Raw genomic sequence first — 22,144 nt, 5'->3', positions numbered from 1 at the left:
AGCAGAGTAAAGCTAATTTTATATGCCTGTCGGAGATACACCTCAGATGAGGAATTTATGCAGAGGAAAAACCAACATAAATTTTTACTTTTGTGTCATCCAGATTTGTTTCTAGTTTTGGGGGTTTGGGGTTTTTTTTCCAAATTACAAGTGACATTGAAAAGTAAGGAATAGAATCCATCCCTCACTCAGACTGCCACAGACACTCCCTTGTAGGAGATTTGGGACTGTAGCCAGTATTTACAACTTGTCTTCTATCTTGTGGTCAGGTTAGCATTGGATGTCCTGAAAAAATGGAACCCATTACGAAGATCTCACATATCCCAGCAAGCAGATGGGCTTTGTCCTGCAGCCTCTGCAAGGAGTGCACTGGGACATGCATTCAGGTATGTAACTTGGCACTGAAGAAGCTCAGACCTCTGGGGCTGTACCTGTATTAGCCACTGGAGAGTCTTGAGATGCTGAAGGACAGGGTCTGAATGAGGCTTACTTCTGTTCTGAGTAAACCTAATAACAAGAGCTTGTCAGGCATCATCAGATGTTGTTTGCAATTATTTAATGCACTGAGTGCTAGAAATCTAGATTAACTTTCTTTGCATAACACAGCGGTGTTGCTGTAGTGACACTAATTACTGGGACTGCAAATGACCTTGGTTTGGATCAGAAACCTCCAGGAGATGGGCTTTGTGAGGCTGCCAGGAAAGTGAGATGCTCATAGGATACATAACCCAAGTATTTCACAAACCTCACGGGGTCAGCCTTTCAGCTGGGGGGATATCAGGGTGCACCAGGGTTGGATAGTCCTCACTGGCCTGCTGGCTTGGAAAATAAAGTACTTACCATGTATTACATTTCCACATTCTCTGTTTTGCTACACCTAATCAAACCACTGCGGATACCTGATTGCCCCCCTTCCCCACAACAGGAGGGACAGACATTCTCTTTTCAGATGGAAGGCAGGATTCTCCAGGCTTTGCTATTGCAGAAGTGGGCCATAGCTTCCCACGCCATGATCTCTGTTCTTGGGGAGCAGAGCAGAAGCTCCCATCCAAAATAGAGCACACTTGGTGTGAGAGCATTTGGGGAGGCCTGCTGAACCCCATGATTCCCCCTCCTTCCACCTGCTTGGCCAGTGTGATGTCCTGGTGATCCCAGAGGGTAGCCATTAAGGTCTGAAAAACTGAGAGGAAGTTAGGGATGTGTCCCAATCCCAAATGATCAGCTCTGGTACCTCAACGGGAGCTGCACGGTGGAGGTTGGTGTATGCAGCAGTGACCATGGATCAGGAGCTGCTGGCTGGTGGCAGAAGGACAGCTGGGATGGAGCTCTGCAGGCTCTGCTGTGTTTGTGCTGTCATCTTGGGTTTAGTTCTTTAAAGGGAGCTATTTAAAAGTAATCCCCATAGTTTGAAATGAAATCTCACAATACTTCTTTAAATCTGTCGCATTGACTCATTTTTTTGATGGCTCTGGGTGCTTATTCACCCTGCCAGATGGAGATACTGTGTCAGAATGGCAACTGCTTTCAAAGAACAGAGGGGCAGGGAAGGAAGCAAACAGGCTCGGCAGCATCAAAAAGAATTCAGTGTCTCTCAGGCTTCATCCTCTTAGTGCCATCATGACATGGGAGCCGTGAGACCCCGGGGACTGAATGGATTTGCATTAAAGGTCACCTGAGATGGAACAGGAGCCTTGCTGCTTCATGTGCTGGCAGCTCCTGGTTTATAAGTCTTCATGAGATTGTCACTGGAGCATTTGCTGAGGCCACCCTGTTGTGTGCGGGATGGTTTTACTTCAAGGAAAAGGGGGAGAAGTGAAAAAAAGCAGGCAGTGCCTTTATTTAAGGATTTATGGGGTAAATTAACATCCACAGGTAAGTAAATATGCTCTGTACTCATCAGTGGTACAGAGATCTGTTTCGAAAGCTCATTTTTGTGGAGCATATTTTATGGAGCATATTTTTGCTAGTGCCTGTTTATACAGGTGGGATCTACCTTTGTCAGCATTTCGGGTTTGTGACCCAGCTCTGAAAGGAGGAGTTTGTTTTCTGCAAAAGCACTAGGTGTTTGTTTCTGGCAGCAGCAATCAGGTGCTGCAGGTGGGCAGGTCTGGGGAAAGAAGGAAGTTGCTTCCAGGAGGGGATTTCCAAGTGGCCAAGTGGGGTTTTATGAAGGCAAAATCTGGGGGGCAGGCTGGAGGAGTAGAAGACTGTCATCCCAGCAGGGCATCTCAGAGGCAGCACTACAGCTTGAGAAAACACCCACCTCAGCCACATTTGCAGAGACAAACACAAGAAATCTTTGTAGAGACCTCTGTGTGTGGGGGTGTTTTTCCCCATCCGAATTTGACTATCAAAAGGGAAAGAAACTCAAAGAAGCCCAAGGAAGGGCTCTGCAATGCTGTCTGTGCCTCTGCCCTTGCTGCTGCATGTAACTCAACCCCTGCTTTCTGGTACAGAGCTGTGAGCCCAGTGTAACTCGGTGTGACCGTAACCGAGCCAAAAATACTGAGGTGCAGGGATGCAGCTCTGAAGACACCCTTTGCCTGACTCCTGTTAAGAGGAAGGCATTACTTCATGGTGGTTCTTGTGGTCAGACATCAGGAGATGCCAGAGAGCTCAGAATGCAGGAGGAATTTTCTTGTTTGCATTTCTGAGATGGAAAAGAGAGTGCCAGGAGCCAGGCTCTGGTGCAGCCTGAGTCCTGACCATGCTTTTTTGGGACTCCACTCCCTTCTCCTCGCTTGTCAGAGAGTCTGGAAGAGCTCACCAAGGCAGCACAGAATGCCAGGGCTCTCTTGGTCGCTGGCAAGCTTCTCCATAGGGCACAATCTTCTGCTGTCATCATCTTCCAGCTTTCTATTTGTTGTCACTTTTTGGAGAAAGAGCCCTTGGAAATGTTCTCCATCACTCCCCCATTCATCATCACTTCTCTGCCCACTGCCGCCCGCTCCCATTGAGCAAGCAGTTATCCACTGGGATAACTGGTGGTTCCCAAAGCTGTCTTCTGCCTGTATTCCTGAAAAGGCAGCGCATGGCATCAGGGATAAGAGCAGAGTGTGTTGCCCATGCTGCCCCAGTCCCAGCCATCCTCTGCCCCCCATCCTCCGAGAAGTCTGTGAGGCTGAAATTGCCTTTTTCAGCTGAGAAGCTCTACCAGGCTCCAGACCATCTGTGGTCACAAAAAATCACATGGTAGTTTTTTAAGGATGCAGAAGTGTTGTGTCTGATGGCTTGGCCAGTGTTCAGCACCGGTAATTAATTTTTCCTTCCTGAGCTCCCCTCACAGGTCTGTTGGAGGAGCTGCTTCCTTCCCCTCCAGCCCCAAACTGCAGCAGAGCACCACTGCAAGCTGCTAAACTTCTGTTTGAATGTCCTTGGCAACTAAAATCATCTCTCTGTTTCTTCCCAGTAAGAGTGATTTGAGGACTAATTAAGAGCCCACATTAAATCTCTGGGGCAGTTTTACCGTCTCTCTCTCAGAATTTTGTTTGGGAATGGATTTGCCTGGATAAGCAAAGTGTGCTGAAATCCTTGAATGAAAGGTGCTGTAAGATAATGAAGCACAGTCGATAACAAAGCAGGGACTGCTCTATTCTTTTGAGCCTGGTTTATTCTGTGTGGTAGATCACTCCCTCCCACCACAAGTGGCTTCATTCCAACGCCATTCCGGGATGGATCAATATGTTTTTATCGTTAGTTTATCCAGGGTCCCTCAGTGGCTCTGGCCGACCAGGTATCTTTCTTTGTTGCCCTGTCAGCTGAGCTGCCTAATTATTTTCTGTTTGCATTTTGGGCACGGTTTCTGACAAGTGCTGCTTGCCATCTGTTGGAGTAGAGAGATCCAGGATGAGTGTCACTGGATTTGCTTTATTCCTAAGGTGGAGTGGTGGTCATTCCTGTTAGCAGGACACTGTCCTGGCAGAAGACATGGGAGTGTTGTTAATGCTGTTTTTAGCACTGATGGCAGAAACAGAAGGGAAGGGACACCACTGTGTGTGCTTTAAAAGCCAGTGTGTGATATACTGACTGCCCTGAGTAAATCTGGAAGCTCCAGGTCAGGCTGGGTTCCCGATGTCCCCCATTCCTTGCCAAAAATAAATACTTGAGAACTGAGCTGGTGCTTCAGCTGCGTGGGTGGCTGTGACAGGGCTTGTCCCAGGGGATGGCAGGGCAGGCACCCTTTGCCCACTGTGGTGGTGAGTGCCCTGGGCTGGCACAGGGAGCGTCAGTGGGTCCCTCACAATGGCTCCAAGCGAGTGCCAGCAAGCCTAGCAGAGGGAGTCGAGGTTTGCAAGTTACCAGCTATTTTCCATGAACAATTTCAGACTGAAATTAGGACCAAATGGCCATTTTTAAAGAGGATAAACACGGTGTCAGAGTTCATAATCTGCTTGCTTGTGGTGCCTGTGGGAGTTAGTGCCCAGCATTGCTGCCTAGAGCTGTGCTCGTACAGCCAGAGCTGCATCCAGCTCTTCCCACTGCTCCCTGAGGCTTTGGAGCAGGGCCTTGAGTGCTCTGTAAGTGAAGGATTTGGACAGTGCTTGCCTGTGCTTTTCTTGGTCCTGGCAGCTGCTTGAGCACCAACAGACTCATTTAAAAAGTCAAAGAAAAATAACTAAAAGCAGCAATATCAAAAGTTCACCCCTGGGTGCCTGAGCATGATTCAGGGCTGATGGATAGGATGATGATAAAAAGCTGTAAAACTTCTGTTCCTCAACTACTAAACCAGAATGTATTTTTCTTTTTGAGAATCAAGGTGCAGCAGAGCCCCAGTAAAGCCAAATGGTTTGTCATCAACATTCAGGAAATTTCACATGCCTCCACCTGGTCCTTCAGGCCACAAGTGCATCTTCATCCCCCACAAGAACAATTCTTCTATTAACGCCAAAGTAGTGCCTACAGTAATAGCCCACTTAAAATGTCTCATTATTGCAGTTTAACTGGTCATTAGCATCTGGAATAGACTGATTTCTTATGGGTTATGGTTGAAATAATTACCTGACACTCTACAGTTAATGAGTAGAGGGGGAGAAGCTGCTGACATGGACACAGGCACAGCGCTGGCTGGTGGGAGTTCCTCTGTGGGACACCAGGCTGAGATTTATTGCCTGTGGGATCCAAAGTAATTTAGCCTGAGGTAAGTTGGAAAAACATTTAAAAATTGGTCTGATGGAACTTTGACAACATTGTAGCCACTGTACAAGCTCTAAAACATTAATTTTGTGATGTTTTGCTCCAGTTGCCTTTTGCTTTCTTTTTTAAGTGGAGCTAGTTAGAGGCTGTGTAATTTCTAGAGAAGGAAGGCATTCAGGAGCATTGGCTGCTTCTTAGATCCCATGTTCATTCCTAAACCTTGCCATGTTCTGTATGCTTCCAATAAAAGTGGCATATTGGCTTTAGATGTGGTAATAGAGGGGGAGTAGCTTGAGGGTGAAATACAGGTGAGCATTTCTCCATCAGGAGAGAAATCCATTGACAGTCTAGAAGCATCCCATTGGCTCATGCTGTTCTTTGGCTTTTGACATGTCTTGTTGGAAGAACCATTGGAAGCTCCTGATAGGTGAGAGATGAGCAGGGCCCATTACAGAGGTGGATTAAAAAAGGCAAGGTGGGAAAATGCCACCTCTTGAACCCTGGGATTCTTCTGCTCGTGTTTGTGGTGTTGGGCCCTTGGGTCTCTGCGACTGGGGCAGTATAGGTGTTCCTCCATCAGGAATTCCTGTTGTGGAGCATCCATCACTTCATGGCGAGTGTCACCCTGATGGTCTCCCTGGGTTTATGGTATGTCCCTGTTGCCTGTTGCGTTGGTGAGTGTCCCCTCAGCGATGGGTGCCTGGCCCTGGCTCTGAGCCCTGTCCTTCTCCCGCAGTGCTCCATGCCCGCCTGTGTCACCGCGTTCCACGTCACCTGCGCCTTCGACCACAACCTCGACATGCGGACTATCCTTGCAGACAATGATGAAGTAAAGTTCAAGTCCTTCTGCCTTGAGCACAGCACTGGGGCCACCAAGTTGCCTGAGGAGGCACGGACAGAGCCCGACCAAGCCCAGCTGGACTTGGAGAAGGTCACGCTGCGGAAGCAGAAGCTCCAGCAGCTGGAGGAGGACTTCTATGAGCTCGTGAAGCCTTCAGAGGTGGCAGAGAACCTTGACTTAAGTGAATCACTGGTGGATTTTGTCTACCAGTACTGGAAGCTGAAGAGGAAAGCAAACTCCAACAAACCGCTGCTGACACCAAAAACAGATGAAGTGGACAACTTGGCTCAGCAAGAGCAGGATGTTCTCTACCGACGCTTAAAGCTCTTCATGCACCTCAGGCAAGACCTGGAGAGGGTGAGTACAGCTTCTCTTTCAGTGGTGTACCCATTTGCTCCATCAGGGCTGCTGTAATGTGTGCTGGCACCCACAGACAGCACAAGCCCTGTTCCCCTGACTCAGTTTGACTCCCCTGACAGTTTTGTTCTTTCATCTTCATTCAGAAGCATAACAGTGCTCAGTGTGTGTACATCATCACTGCCAAAGCACTGACGTTGATGGAATAAGTTAGTATTGGTCTCAGCCAGGGGTTCAAAAGAACAAATGTCTGCAGGGAGAGGTGCCTTGGCAGGGCTGTGTGGATGGGAGGCAGATGATGCTGCAGCTTATCTCCACTATACCTAAATAGTTTCAAACCACAAAATTATCCTGTGTTGCCCCTCAGATGCTTTCCAGCAGCAAGGCTTGGGAACACGTCATTATTTACTTACATTAAACATCAAAGATGAGTGAAAGGCAGAGCAAGAGCAGGGACTGGGTGTCCCCTGCCCTGCTGCAGCCAAAAGTGGGTCAGCTCCTCGGGGAGCTGCTGGCAGAGGCAGAGCTGGGCCAGAGGATGCAGACAGAGGATGCAGGCACCGGCAGCTCCCAGTGGTGCAGGACATCCTTGAATCCTCCCATCAACAGCAGAAGGAGCAGCGGCCTCCACGGCAGCTTTTGGGTGAGAGGGAGCAGTGGTGGAGCAGCAGTGCCCAAGTGGTGCCAGAGCTCCCTGGGCTGGGCTTGCTGCCACACCATGCAGCTGCCTGTGGATTTGGCTGTCATGGCTGCATGGAGGGCAGGAGCAGGGATGGGGCAGAGGCTGGAGAGGAGGAGCAGCAGTGAAGGCAAGAAGCATCAAGAGAAAGAAGCAGAGGGGAAGAAGCACACACAGAACCTGGGGTGAGATGGCAGAGAGGGGACGGGTGCAGTAGTGCTGCTGCTGGGGAGGCACATGGCATAGCACAGGGCAGCAGTGGGACAGGGACAGGCAGGGCAGGGATGCTGTGCCTGTCAGCACAGTCCAAGCTGCTGCTTCTCCTTTGCTTAAGACCCAAGCCCTGCCTGGTCCCCTCTCTCCTGTTCCTGCCAGAGGAGTGAATCCATGGCCCTTGCCCAGGTCCCTGTTTGACCACCCACCCAGTGTGCAAAAGCCATGAAAGGGCTCAGGGAGTCTCTAGGAGCAAGGAAGAAGGACAGCAGGAAAGTAGCATTGCTCTGACTTGGTGGATGTGGTGCTGTGGTTCCCTGACTCGGGGCTGAGGGTGCTGTAGGTGACATGTTGCTCCCTGGGAGGTGAAGGTGGTGGGGATGCTGCCCCTGCGTGTCCCTGAACCCTCTCTTCAAGCTGCTGTGGCGTAATTGAACCTATGGGGAGAAAGGCAGTGTGGATGAACACTCTGTTTATGTCCAGGTGGGGTTCAGCTTTGGACCAGCCTGCTGTGGTCCCTTGCTGCACCCACCTCATGTGTGGATCCTGGGTCCTGAGAGCCGCCTTCTGTGTAAAAATAGTTGGCTTTGAAGCTATTGGTCTCTTTTCTGTGATCCTGTGGGCCTTCATCCCTGTGGTCATCACTGCCATCCCTCTGCCAGTCTGTCCCCCCTTTGTTCATGCCTTTACTGCGTCACATTTCCATCTCTGTGTTGGGCTGGGCTGGTGTCACCATTAGTAGGTCTCTAGCAACAGGCTGCATCTGCCTGATCGAGGGTGACAAGCTCAACTCATTTTTTCCCCTCATCTGCTCTATATTGTAAATCTAAATCAGGTTGCTTTGCCTCCTGCTGCTTCCTCTTGTTCCCAGCTTGGCTTTTCCAGCTGCACTGAACCACTGTGCATCCCTGGGTACCATGCTTTGCTCACGGCAGCTTCTCTTTGATTTGTGTCAAAACTACGTGTTTTACCAGATTTCTCATTTTCCAGAGTTGCCTCCAGGCTTTGTGGGGTGTGCCCATCAGCATTCAGCCTCTGCTTAGCAACTGCTTGCCAGGTTTCACTGCCTGGCCCTGGAAGAGCTGTTAGTTTGTTCTGCTTCCAAGAGTGGAACAATAAACACCAGCCAGATCAAAGTCCAGTGCTCAGATGGGTGATAGGGGTTTAAATCCAATTGTTGCCAGTGCATCCCAGGTATCTGATCCTGCCTGGCAGCAGCTGGCAGGTCACAGCCACCCTGTTTCACCTGCAAACAGTGAGGAATCACATCAAATTGGGATCAGAGATGAGCAGCCTGGAAGGCTCTGAAGGTTTTCAGAGGGTGTCCACAGGACATCATGTTGGATTTTAGCAATTTCAGCAGTTAATCTGGCAGAAGTGATTTTGGGGCTGATAATGGTATTGGGATCCAGGAGTTGGGGAGGCAGAAGCAGAGAGCAGATGACATGGGGACAGCCAGAGTGATGGTGGTTCCTGCTGTCATTTCTTAACCCCTGTCATTTCTGCACTCCACAGTGTCAGCAAATTAAAGCTATTATCTGGGAATCCTAATACAGTCCTCCCATTTTATTTTTGGCCTTTTTTAACCCTCTTTGCCTTTTTATTAAAGCTTTTTCCAAGGACTGGAAATTATTTAAATTAGCTGTAACAAAAAGCTGTGGTTTCCAGGCTTTCAGACCAGCATCTAAACTTGGCTTGGGGAAACAGCACTGGGTGGTGTTGAGCTGTGTAAGTGTGGGTAAATACCAGCAGTCTCTAAGCAAAGCTAAAGTAATGTTTTCTTCCAGGAATATCAAATCATAGAGAAGAGAGACCGCCAAACACTTGGAGATTCAGGTTGCCAGAAGCAGTTATTTTCTTCATAAAGAAATAGCTTCATGTTTTTTCCAATCCAGAAAGAAAAAAGAGAACATAGTAAAATACACTATATAACTTCCTGCCTTGTATTTACAGCTAGGGGATTCAACAACAACAACAAAAAAGAGCAGCTTTTTCTCCTTTTATTCTAAACATTCCCAATTTGTCCTTAAGTGAGACAATATTAGTCGTTGGCTGCAGTTGTCCTGCTGCCCTCACAGCCTTTGGTGGCAGATATGAGGTAAGTATGGGATGATGTCCTGGGTTGCTCTGTCACTGTGAGAGGCACAAAGGCTCCTGGCCACATTGGGACAGTCCCCCAAGCCTGGAAATACTCCCTGCAGAGGAAGGTGTGAGCATGAGGAGGGGGAGGAGTCGAAGATGTCAGGGTCACATGTGAGTGCGGACGTACCCATGTGCATGTTCCTCTATTCAGGCCACCTCCTCCTTACCTTATTACAAGCAGCTCTGCTCTTTCAGAGCATAGAAAGCTGGGTAAATGCTGTCAAATCCTGTTAGCTGCCATTAGCATTTTCTGCTCTGCAGCTGAAAGCCTCTGCTTGCTCCAAAAGCCTTGATGTCCATTGTGGCAGCAGTGCCAGAGTCTGGCTGTCTTACATAGGGCTGGCAAAAGCATGGCACTGAAACTCATGAAGTGCCAGGAGTTACCAGCAGTAGCTCTGTCATCTTATGCTACTGGGAGTGTTTATCAGCAGCCCCGTGTGATGAGCAGGGTTTAGCTGCTGCTGCTGCTGCACTGGCTCCTGTGAACAGTTATATTTTGTGCTTTGCTCTTTGTGTTTAGAGCTTCAGATAATCATAGAACAAGTTGAGTTGGGCTGGGTTGGGTTGGAAGGGACCTTAAAGATCATCTTGTTCCAACCCCACTGCCATGGTTAATGAAAGGTCTTAAATTGGGACAAAATGCACCAGTGCTTGCAGGTAGATGTGGGGCAACTGTGAATAACCATCTGGAGGGGCCAGATTTGAGGTAGGGAGCTGCTCCAGCTGCTGACCTGGACCAGCATCACCAGGGTATTTTGCTGTGTTTTCTATGCTTTTTCCTGGTATCTGCTTTAGGGCAGTTCTGTGAGGCTCTGACGTCCCCATCCCAGCTGAGCCCCTTCCCTGCACTGGCTGTGGAAAGAGGGTTTATCCCTCCCTGCAAAAGGTGCAATTTGTGGATGAGAACTGGTGCATTGACTCAGGGCACCAAGGTGCTTCATAGAATTTGGCATTTTTTTTGTGCAGGTGGCTATGTCAGGTGTGAGCAGGACAAGTGCATGATGCAGCTGCTGGGCCAAGGACTCAGCACAATGCTTGGTGGTTGGAGCTGGACCTTTGCATAACTGTGTTATAATGCCCCTTCTACAGCATCTTCCCTTCTGAGACTTCCCAGTGCCCATGCTGGAGAAGCCAGCCAGCCTTCCTTGCCCACTGTGGGGTCCTGGCTGTTGGAGCCAGGACAGAGACGCTTAGGCTTGGAATTATTCACTGCATGATTTTTCCCATATTTATCACACGGTTTGGATCAAGAGCCCTCACTGCTCGCCCTGGCTCACCCAGAGGGCCCTGGGAGGAGTGCAGCACCAATGATGGTGAGGTGAAAAGGGTGGAATCCCAGGGAGTGGGCATTGCCCTGGGCAGCAGGAGCAGCAACACAACTTGAGGGGACCTGCTTTGACCATGGCTAAACCAGATGCTCTTTCTTGTGTTTCTGTAGGTTAGAAATCTCTGTTACATGGTGACGAGACGGGAGAAAATGAAACACACCATTTGTAAACTGCAGGAGCAGATCTTCCATCTCCAGATGAAGCTTATTGAGAAAGATCTTTACCCAGGTCAGTACCACTTCCCAGAGCTCGTTCTTAGACACTTGTCCCCACTGTCCTCTGAAGCCAAGTTGTGTGCCCCAGCTCCCTGCACCAGGGAAGCCAGAGCTGCCCCCTCCCCTGATGTGTTATTTTGGCATGGTTCATACATTGACTCAGAAACACTCAATAAAGCCGGACGTTGGGTGACTGGAGTGCTGGAGATTGTTTTCACAGATCCCTCTTGATCCTCCCCTTCCTGGAAATCAGTCAGGAGGACCAAGCGTTTGCTTAGGTGGGGATGCTAAGTCAGTATTTGGTGACTTTTGTGAGCTGGGACTGCTTGGGAGGAGATGGCACATCCTGGGCACAGGGCTGCTCTGCAGCTGGCTCCCTGGCACAGGGTGGAAGCCCTGCTTCAGGCTCTTTGCAGATGCCTTTGAGCATTCTATCAGAAATCAAGGGTTAAGCTGCTGGTGGGGGGTCTGTTGCTTTAGGAGACCAGCTCCCTTAACTCTGGTCAGCTGCAGCTCCCCACTTCACATACCCTTTAGTGGAGATCATGCTGCTGTATGCAAAGCTTCTGCCAACTTTTATTAAGGAGCCAAAATAAAGTTGGTTTCCTTTTGTCCTACTTCTTTTTTTGCTTTTCCACAAGCAGTGCTGGAGCCCACAGCTCCTGCTCCCTCCTCCTTCTCCTCCTTTGCCTCCGGTGGCAGGGCAGACCAGACCCCGTGGCTGCAGAACAGTTTTTCCAGCAGCAGCATCTGGTGTTTTGGCAGCCGCTTCCGACGGTTGTTGTGTTTGTGGCTTTGGAGTTGTGTTTGAAGCCATCACATGGTTGGGGTTTCTTCAGGAACTGTCTGGGCTGAGCTTTCCTTGACAAAAGTCTCCTTTGACTGAAGTTTTGGAGGCTGAGGAATGTGTATATTGAAATGTCTGTGACTCAGGCCCATGCAAATTCCTCTTGATACCCAAAGCCCGGCAGCAATGGGGGGACAGGAGTGGCTGGGACCCCAGGGTGTGCTCTGGGGTGATGTGGGTCCTGTAGATCCCAGTCCCTGTCATACTCTGTGTTGCTCTGCACGTCCTCACTGGACCAGAGGTACAGGTCACCAGCCTGAACACACACAAATGGCGTTCCCGCCGACTGGAGACCCTACATTGCACATCCATTCCCTGGCACCCAGGGTATTGTGCACACATTATTCCTGAGCTGGAACCCCACCTTACTGCCCCAGGAGCACCACCTGCCATGTGCTGTCACTGCCAAACTCTCTGGGTTGTGGAGGCATCACAGGGGGGACCTCAGGAGGCTCTTCAGTTCAGCTGGGCAAAGCCAGTCCAGCATTTGCAGCTCTCAGAAGGAGATAGGCACAGGGTAATTTGCCCGGAAGGGTTTTTAAGCTCACCTGTCTTGCAAACAAGGTGTTAGATAGCTGGAAATGCCTTTGGGGACCTGTATTCCCCAAAATGCCTTGGGGCTACATGTCCAACCCTCTCTCTGATGCAGCAGTGGGTTGGGAGCTGGCAGTTCCTCCCAGGGAGAGCTGGAGTAGGTGAGCTGGGAGCTTCACCAGTAGGGTCCAGATGCCAGCCAATGATGAGGAGCTCTGTTGGGGCTCTGCTGGTAGTGTTTCAGGGTTGTCTGCATTGCCCAGTGCTGGTGCCGTGTGATTGTCCTTCCCAAAAATGTTATGAGTGTACTTGAGAAAAGCATGGCTGCTGTTCCCTTGATGTTTGTTCTGCTAGAGGTGAGTGATCAGAGACAAACCCACAGTGGGAGGATGGCTCCGGTGGGGATTGGTGTGCAGGGATCGCTTCAGACCTTGTGATGCAGCTGCTCTTCTCTCCTGCCCCACCTGGCTGGTGTTTGCGCTTTCCTTTTCTGCTCTGAACTGACTGAGCTGAGCTGCTTCTCTCTCCCGGGATGGACTTATTGGTTGAGCCTGAGCAAGGACTGACTGCTCCCTCTGGGACCCAGCCCTTTTGAGTCCCTGCTGCCAGGGAAACAGCCCAGCTCCAGGAATTTGGTCCTGGGATCTCCAGGTGGTTTGGGCATCTCGGTCCTTCCCATGCCAGGGTGACGTTAGGGATCCAAGTGCGTTTTGGCACCAGTCTATAGAGTGTGCTGAGCTCACGAGGAGTTCCCTTGCCAAGTGACCATACCAGGAGCAGCAGATACTCAGCATCCAGTGGAACCAAGGCTTTGGATAACTCACTGCTACATTTTCCAGCATTGCAAAGCACTTACTGGTTTGGAGGTAGGGGATAGTTCCATTAGCATCCTCCCCCACAGCTCCAGACCAGGATGCTCTCCATACCTGGGGTTCCTAAGAGAAAGGAAGAAGTCTCCATTATTTCACCAGGATGAGGCCTGTTTCTAACTGCTGTTACAGTAGCCATCGACCGAGATCTGTTGGGGTTGTTCCAAAGATGGTTTTGGCACAGAGGTTTTTTTGGACTGGCTCCCACACAAAACTCAGAACAGGAGGGGTTTATTTTTCCCGCTGTCAAATGATCATTTAAGCAGGAGATTCTTAATAAAATCAGTGAGAACTGCCCGTGTAAAATGAACCCTCTTCTCTTCCCTGTATTTTTCTTGCACAGAGTGGAAAGTAAACACTGTCTGGCTTTGAAACACGGCTACTATTTTGACAGGTTCCTCTTCAAAAAGTGCTGCTCAGGTTTCTCTTTAGCCCCGTTGTGCTGTCTAAACAAAGTTAGATTTTGATTTTGTAAGCGAAGTGAAAAATGTGTCTGCCTTCCTCCCATTACTTGGCAGGAACATAGCAAATACCAAATCTGCTTTTGCATTTCTTTCTTTCTGTAAGTCCTTTGGTCAGGAGGGGTTCCTGGCTGGCAACTCCAAGACTGTAAATCCTCTGTTAATTCAGACTCAGGCAGGTGAAATGCAAATTCCCTCCCCTGCTCACCCAGTACATTTCCACTGCTGCAGCAGGGGGAGAGACGAGGTTATTCCCTCTGACCCATCTACCCCATGGCCTTTCTGCTGAGGATTTGCTGCTGGCTAACAAAATAAACTGATTTCTTCCTTGAGATCATTGTTTAGCCTATGGGCCAGACTCTGAAAAACTGCCTGTCCCACCTCGATTTCCATGAGCCACTCACATTTTGGTTTAAGGGCAATATCCTTCCCTCTCTGAAAATTAATAGAAGTTCTAGCATAGACTTCTGGGGGATAATGATTACAGAGTAAGTAAAAACTGTTGGAAGTATTTTACTTGGCAATAAAAGTTGTACTTTTATAGGGTATTTGTCCTGTTTATCCAAGAAAATACATCCAGTAGGAGTTCAAAGCCATTTAGGAAATGCTAATTTTTAGCTGAATGTATAGCTAAGAGTTAGATGCCTACCTTTCCATAGGCAATCCTGATCATGTTTCCTACTTCATGTACCTATATCACTTTGGGGTTTTTTCACTCCTGCAGTTTTGCCAAAAGGTCAAAACAAGGTTGGCTTTAAAACTGTTGGTACCTTTGCTCTGTCAGTCTGGCTGTGCAGCTGAATCCCTTCCTGGAGATGCTCCTGTTGATGATGGGTGACACAGCACCAGGTTCGTAGGTCACCATGGCTCCTGGAAGGTGTCTGAGCAGGATTTGGCGTTACTCCCTTGTGGGTCCTCACCCCAAAGTCCTGGTCCAGGTCCGTGGCTGCAGAGTCTCCAGCAAGTCCCCTGCCTTCAGTGGGGCTGCTCCTGTGGCCACTCCTAAGTTCTTCTCCAAGGCTAAAATCTCTTTTTTGTATAACCTACAGGATTCAGATTTTCTTAACATGTAGAGACCTTAGCCTACAGCTGGCCAAAGAATGGCCCTTGGCTTGGAGTTGTTTGCAGGTCTGCTCCAGGTCTCCACTGCAGAGGTGGCCATGGGGAGCTTGCTCGCCGCAGCATCCCTGATGCCTCGTCTCACACGGCGTTTTCCTTTTTTTCTAAAAAATGCCAGAACAAACTGGGAAGAAGACAAAGGGTAAGAAAAGTGACCCAAGAAGGAAAGGAAGAGATGGTAGAAAAAATAGTCCTGAGAAGACAGAGAAAAGAAAATCGGTCAACGAAACTGTTTTGGGACAACTGGGTAAGTCTGATTTTATGGTGCAGAATTGACCTGCGATGCTGGAGGCTCCCTATTTTGGGAAGCAGGGTTAAGAGTCCCAGCCCCTCATCCCTCCTGCATGTACACGGTAGAGTTACACCTTCCATCTCTTCTTTGTGGGAATCAGCCTGAATTATCCAGGTCCTACTAGAGAGACTGGGTCAGAAACATGCTCACTGGCAGGGCAGGGGATTTAAAATTCCCCCCCGATAGCTCCAGGATTGGGAGAATGTGTTGCAAAACCTGTGATATGCTGCTGGAGCAGGATTTCGCTTTCAGGTGATAAAATCAGACTTACCCACCCCATGGTAGGGCTGCTCCCCCGTGTCCTCTGTGCTGTGCAGTGACAGCAAGTACAGCACGTGGGCTGTGAGTTTTCATGTACTGTCCGTGGCATATATGGTCATGCCGGTTGTGCCAGTGGTGCAGGAACATGCAGGAGCCAGGCACAAGGTGCATCCATCTCTTGAATTTGCTCGGGGGGGAGGAGCTTGGCCCCACAGATGCTTCAACCACCTCCAGCTTGTCCCTATTGGCTACAGCAGCAGGCAGGGCTGGGGGAAGAAAAAGAAACAGAACAAAAAGGTTGTTTCGGACAAGGTCCTTGACAACTGCATGTGGTTTTTACATGAAATTGGGTTGTTGCTTGATGTCCTCTGGTGCTGCCACCTCCACCAGCAGAGGCAGAAGGTGATGAGCTCATGTGTGCCCAGTTGCCCCGCAGGGGCACAGGGGAGCACTGGTCTCCTATGGGGCTCCCACACAGTCTGGAGATGCTATAAAACCCTCCAAGGGGTACAGAGAGTTTCTGTGGGAGCTTTGGCGGTCTGGATCACCCTGCCTTGCTCTGCTTTGCACATTGCTCACCTGACTATGCTGCTTTCTGGTCATCTCAGAGCAGTTGGGTTTTAGGACCTTTGGAAATGGGGCTTTTGCACTCTTTCTATCTCTGCTCTGTTCTTTGCTAAAGAAGTTTTGGATTTTCTGGGGCAAATTCCAGAAAACAATGGAAGGCTGGAGAATCTCAGAGGAAAGCTGCATGGCTATGAGCTTGGGAAACCAGGCAGCTGACCCAAAGCTTCACCAAGGTCTTGTCACCCCCTGAATTTTGTGAAGGGTTTCAAGCATCCCTTGGGGCTGCTGTCATCTGTTCCCCAGAAGATCTGGGGAAGGTGAGCTGGGCAGTGCCCTTGCCCACAAAACTTGGGCTCTTTGGTGTTTGGGTACCACGCAATACCCTAAGTTCATCCCTGCTCCTGCTTCACCTTCCCTGCCTTGGGCTGGTGTCAGGGTGGGGTGCTGTCTTCCCCAGAAGGGCCGTGGTGAGTTGCAGGAGTTGCAGAGTCACAGCCTGTGTTGCTGCTCACAGGTGAGCGTGATGCAAAGCTGTCACTGCTAACAGCAAACATTGCAGGTGTGAGTCACCCCACCCAGGCTGCTGCTCTTTCCCTCTCTGTTGCTAGACTGGCTGTTTCAAAGGAAAGCTCTTCCTGAAATCCAAAAGCAAACTTCATTTTTCCTCCATCCATAAAACCAACTCAGATGCTGAACCCATGGGTTTCTGTTTCAGAGATTAAAACTGCCTGTGCCTGTGTAGGTGTGCACCTTTCCCATTGCTAATCGGACCCAATTAGCCCAGCCCACAGTGCTCACTCTTGCTCTCAATGATCATTATCAGGAAGTTTTTCTGCTTTTTCCATTCCAGCCTTCATCTCTGCTCCTCTTCTTCAGTTTCCACATCTTTTGAGATGTTCTCAGATGTGCAGATGGAGCAGTGATCCCATCACCACACTGGCTGCTTGGCTCTGGTGATGGCCTGGCAGCAGCTGCTTCTTGGGGAACCTGTCACCCCTTGCCTGGGCACAAGTCCTGCTCTGTCACCACATTTTTCAACTTACACTTGAGTTGTTTGTCTTCTGCTTTTGCACAAGAATGTTTCCACCTGTTCTGGGATGTGTCATTGCTTGTCATCTTTGCTGAAGGAAGATGCTTGGTTTGGATTCAGGAAGGTTCACGGAGAGTTGGATGTGAGGGACTGCTTGGGTTGTTGTGCTGCGACCTCAGTGAACCCCAAATTCAGCACTGGTGCTGGAGTAAACCCTCCTCTGTGTCTGGATGTGGTGCATTATAGTTGATCTCTCGAGTGTTTCTCCAGTGCCAGGGAGTTTAGGTGGAGTAGGTGATGATGACAGAGGGCAACATGGCTGTTTCTGGCTTCTGAGGCAATCTTCCACTCTTTGTTTTTCCCAGGCTTGTCAACCTCCTTCCCCATCGATGGGACCTTCTTCAACAGCTGGTTGGCACAGTCAGTGCAGATCACTGCGGAGAACATGGCAATGAGCGAGTGGTCACTCAACAATGCCCACCATGAGGACAGCACCCCTGGCCTCTCCGAGGAGCTCCTCCAGGATGAGGAAACCTTGCTGAGCTTCATGATGGACCATTCCCTCAGGTCCCCATTCAGGCAGAGTGAGGCCACAAAGAAAGTGAAAAGCAGAACGAGAACGAACACTAAGAAAAAGCTGCCGAGGAGCAGCCCCTCTGCAGTGGGTGGGGGCCACCCGGAGGGCTCAGAGCCCTGGACTAACAATGCCAGCAACTTGTCGGATGATCCTGCCAAGCCCTTCGCTCTGGATTCCAGACCAAGCAAGTCGGAAAAAGGGGCAGCAAAGCTTCCCACCGACCGCAAAGGGACGGGCGAGGCCAAAAAGGCGGCCAAGAAGGGCTCTCTCCAGAAAACCAGCGAGCCTCACCCCCCTGCTGGGACACGGGGCTGCGTCAGCAAGGAGGAGGAGGAGGAGGAGGAGGAGGAGGAGACGCCGCGCTGCGCTCAGACAGAGCCCGGCCCTGCGGCCAAAGTGCCTGACTCCGTAGGTAGCCCCAAAACCATCGTGCGGTTCAAATTACCAAAGGAGAGCCGGGGGGCGCGGCGGTCGCAGCCCCCCAAGGCGGACGGCGCTGGCGGAGCTCCCTTGCGTCGCTTCGACGCCGACACGGACGGATACTTCTCCGACGCCGAGATGAGCGACTCGGACGGGGAGTCCCGCAGTGGCCGGGCGCAGCGGGGCCAGCTGGATGCAGCCGGTGAGGACATCGTCAGGATGAGCATCCTGGCATCCTAACTCGTCCGACCACACCGGCTCGATGGGGCCTCAACCCAGTTCCAACTGCCATGTCCAATTTCTGCCTGGTATCACGGTGAGGGGGGTTTTTAATATGTGTATATAGTTGGAAATTCGGCACTGTTGTCTTTCTCTTCTCGATATGCTTGAGATACAGCTTCAGCTTCACCGACATCAATGACTGTGACAGCAGTGGTCCCTCCCAGGCTCCCTGCCGGACCTCACTTCCCGGGAACGCAAGCCGGCACCCCCCAGGACCGATGCCGAGGGTGCTGAGAGGTTGGAGGGTGCCGGTACCTGTGCTTTCTGCAGGGATGACAGTTCAATTAATGGGCATTATTTAATGAGGGGCAGATTTCTGCCTGGGATGGTTGCCCTCAGAGCAGGGAGCGAGTAAGAGGGTCCGGCAGTGGCCAGCTGTGGGAGGGGAAATTCCCACCTGTGTGTGCGGAGACAAGGGAAGCAAAATAAGTGATTCTAAAATAAATAATGACTAAAGCACAAAAAGCTTGTTGGAGGAAAACGCTTGGGGTGGAAGAGAGCAATGTTATATTTCTATTTTTAGGGAAAAAAAACCCTTGGTCATTATTTTTCCCCTCACTTTTCCATCTGGTTGGGATCCGTCCAGGGGCCAGGATGCAAAATTCCTCCCTGTCCTTGCCCCTGTTGAGGTTGTTAGAAACAGTGAAGTGATTTACTCAGGTGAATGGATCAGCAAGTGGAAAATGGAAATGTGGGGCAGGATGGAGGAGGAACGCATCCTTTAAAACCACCGTGGGGAGTCAGGGTTGGTGTAACCTGGGAGGTTGAGCGATTTTTTCTGCCCATGCTTCTCTCCAGTGCTGCCGTGGTCTCACCATGCCAGAGCAACACATTTGAAATCCCCCTTGCACACCAAAACCATGGCCCCAAGGCCAAATTTGCTGTCACTGAGGGGAAATGACAACCCTTGCCACCACCATTGTGTTTTCCTACTAAACGCTACAATGGAAATGGTGAATTTATTCCTCTCCATCCTTTGTTTTGGTTTGGTTTTTTTTACCTTAAATCCTGGTTACAAGCTGTTGACTCGTTGTGGAGGGGTGATTCACAGAAGCTGACATTATAAATATTACAATAATTTAATGCATAAAATGTCCCCAATAAGCCTTAAATGTTGTTTAAAAGCCCATGTTACCTATAAGTCAGGCGAATTTCCATGTTTGCACTTAATTGCACCATTACTTCGGTTTTGGCTTCAAAGGTCACAGTTAAGTCATGCTACGTGTTTTATTGGAGTGACCCCAGTGTGAGCTCAGGGAACAAAAAAAAAAAGGAATTCACTGAAACTTTTGTTGTTGTTGTTTTTTAAAAATAAAAAATGTTTAAAAAAAACAAAAAAAACCCAAAAAAAAACCAAAAAAAAAAACCAACCAACCCAAACCTGGGACACTTCTGCAACCGGTTAAACCCATCACTAAACAAAAAACCTTGCAATTGTCAAACCAATCAGTCAAAGAATTTTGTGGATGCCAAAGAAATATTTTGACAGTCAAGCAGCACAGCCAGAAACCGGAAACTTGTCATTATGAAAAACAATTGGAAGTTATTTAGCAACCAAGGACTAAAGACACGCTCATACCACACTGCTGCGGCGTTAGGTTCCAAGCTTGCTCCGAGGGATGCTGCTGCTCCGAGACCGCATCCTGCCGTTTTGGTTTCCGATGCATTTTGCTCATTTCACTGTGAGCTTTCTTTTTGAAACTGAGACTATTTCAATTGATGTTTTAGAGTAGATCATCATCTTTATCAGCCTTCCAAAGTCCTTATTATTGATAAAATTGCAGCAAAAATCAGCGATGACAGCCCAGCTGATCCCAGACACGGCAAGTGGTGGGGGCTTCGGGTGGGATGCCCAGCCCTGCCTAAGCCCAGCACTCACCTGGCTGAGACTGACCGTGCCTGGGAAGGAATCTTCCTCAGATGGGAAAAATGTGACACATGTTATTAGTGGAAAAAAAAAGAAAACAAAAAAACAGCAAAATACCAACAAAACAGGAGCCACCTTTGTTATAAATTAGCATAATCCATTGAGGTTGGAAATGAAAATCCGCTCATTAATTAAGGCTCAGTATGTTCAGATAATGTTAAATACAGTAAATAGGACTTAGTTTATCTTATCAGGCTTGCTAGCTTTAGCTCCAGTATCTTAGTATACAAGTCATAACAATAATCAATATGCTGCCTTTTAATGAATCTTGCTTCAGTGTGCTTCACTCAATTATGGTTAAAAAAAAAAAGCAATCCACAAATTTCACTGTACACAGTTCCATTCATCAGCTTCTGCACTACTTGTCTTCTCAGTACAGGAAAGCAAAAAGGGGGAAACTTTAAAGAACAACCGACCTGGCACCTCCAGCATTGGGCAGTAACACAGTTTGAAACACTCCCAAAACGTCAGGCATCGTGTTTTGCCATCAGGAGATGGGGGGGGAGGAAAGCTAAGGGAGCTGGTGGGGCACAGGGAGAAGAATGGGATGGAGGGAATAGACAGGAGGAAAAGGGCTCTGGTGAGCTGCGGGGCTGAGCAAGGGCTGGACTGTGGCAGGATGGCTGCAGCCACCCTAGAGCATCCCCTGCCTGGAGTGTCCTCGGAGCAGGGGAGTCTGGTGTTCTGGAGAGAAAATGCACAAGGAAAATATTTTTGATGTTAATGTAAATGTATTTTGAAATGAATAGAAAGAGAAGAAAAAAAAGGTTTATTTTAGTACAGAAATGTTATCTTTTAAGATGTATAAACTGCAGGAATTGACATTTGCACTGTAACAGCACCTGTTTCCTCGGAGAAGCAGCTGCTGTCGAGATGAGGATGCAGAAAGCATCATTCCCTGATGGAGCACAGCCCCACACCAGCCCCAACCCCAATGTTTGAGAGAGTTTCCACAGGACAGCTCCCATTCCAGACTCCCATTTTACCCACGCCCATCGCTTTTTTTTAGTTTTGGGGTTTTTTTGTTTTTTTTTTGCTTGCACCTATTTTATGGAGTTAGGATGCCTGCTGTCCCATGGAGCTTGCCCCAAGGTTGGATGCAGAACGGAGCCAAGAGGGATGCAGGATGCAGGAGGATGCTGCTACAGGGCAGAGCATGAGGTTTGGTTGTTCTTTAAGGAAATCCCCTGCAGTTTGCACCATTCCACATTCAAAACAACCCACTTCACATCAGTTACAGGAAACGATATGAATGTCGCAGGAGGAGAAACCCTTCTGTTTTCTTTGTTTCAAAGAACGTGATGTGCCATTTGTTAATACAAAAGAGAAATATTGAAAATATATTGAAAAGAGCAATTTTAAATTATTTTTGGCTTATGTTGCAATATTTATTTTCTTGTATTAGAAATTCCTTTGTAGAGAAAAAATGTATTTTTCATTAATGCAAAAACCTATTTCTCCTTTTTGTACATTTTCCATGTTAGTTAATCCTTAAAGCAATATAATGTTATCAAACTCGTTCTGTGTGAGACTGTATTATGCATGCTATTTGTGTTGCCTTGGAATAGCTCTGTCTGCCATTATTTTCATCCTGTTTAGATACAGTGTATGCTTTAATACACATTGGGACCATGGCCCATTGCTTATGAAAAAAAACCCCTTTGCATTCCTCAATGTGTTGGCAAATGCAGTCAATAAAGCAGTGTTTTCTGTGTACCTCGTGTCGGTGTGAGCATGGTCACACAGAGCAAACTCATCCCAGGGATGAGCTCTGTGGGGATGCAGGGCTAATCCAGCCCTGCTGATGCAGCCACTCTGCCTGTAAGTAGCAAATTTTTGAACTCCTATTGCATTTCCATTGACATTTCCATTGCCAAATCTCAGCCACCTCTTGGGAAACACAGCTGGAGACATTTGTCACAGCTGGAAGGGCAAACCCAAGCAAGAGAATGTTCACAAGGTTTCCCATGCCTGAAAGTTTCTATAATTCAAGGTAGCCACCTTTCTTGTGGATATTTATGTCTTGTTTTGAAGACTTGGAGCAAAGCCT

At 48.9% G+C, this 22,144-nt stretch overlaps 1 protein-coding gene across 5 annotated transcripts in view; it reads left to right on the top strand.

Moving 5' to 3' along the window:
• Positions 1 to 21,810, top strand: part of JADE2 (jade family PHD finger 2) — a 72,851-nt gene extending 51,041 nt beyond the window's left edge. For 4 of the 5 annotated variants that reach the window (XM_069029258.1, XM_069029260.1, XM_069029261.1 and 1 more), the window contains 5 exons: positions 270 to 386; positions 5,870 to 6,331; positions 10,804 to 10,921; positions 14,857 to 14,985; positions 17,254 to 21,810. In XM_069029258.1, the coding sequence (XP_068885359.1) occupies positions 270 to 386; positions 5,870 to 6,331; positions 10,804 to 10,921; positions 14,857 to 14,985; positions 17,254 to 18,125 (1,698 nt within the window). In that variant the 3' untranslated portion in view covers positions 18,126 to 21,810. The remainder of the gene's footprint in view (positions 1 to 269; positions 387 to 5,869; positions 6,332 to 10,803; positions 10,922 to 14,856; positions 14,986 to 17,253) is intronic. The other variant, XM_069029257.1, reaches the window with a different exon arrangement.
• The last annotated feature ends 334 nt before the right edge of the window (positions 21,811 to 22,144 follow it).

The sequence above is a fragment of the Aphelocoma coerulescens genome, chromosome 13, assembly GCF_041296385.1.
Source record: "Aphelocoma coerulescens isolate FSJ_1873_10779 chromosome 13, UR_Acoe_1.0, whole genome shotgun sequence".
NCBI lineage: Eukaryota > Metazoa > Chordata > Aves > Passeriformes > Corvidae > Aphelocoma > Aphelocoma coerulescens.
Note: the sequence above shows the minus strand (reverse complement) of the source record. Positions and strands in the feature narration are given on the sequence as shown.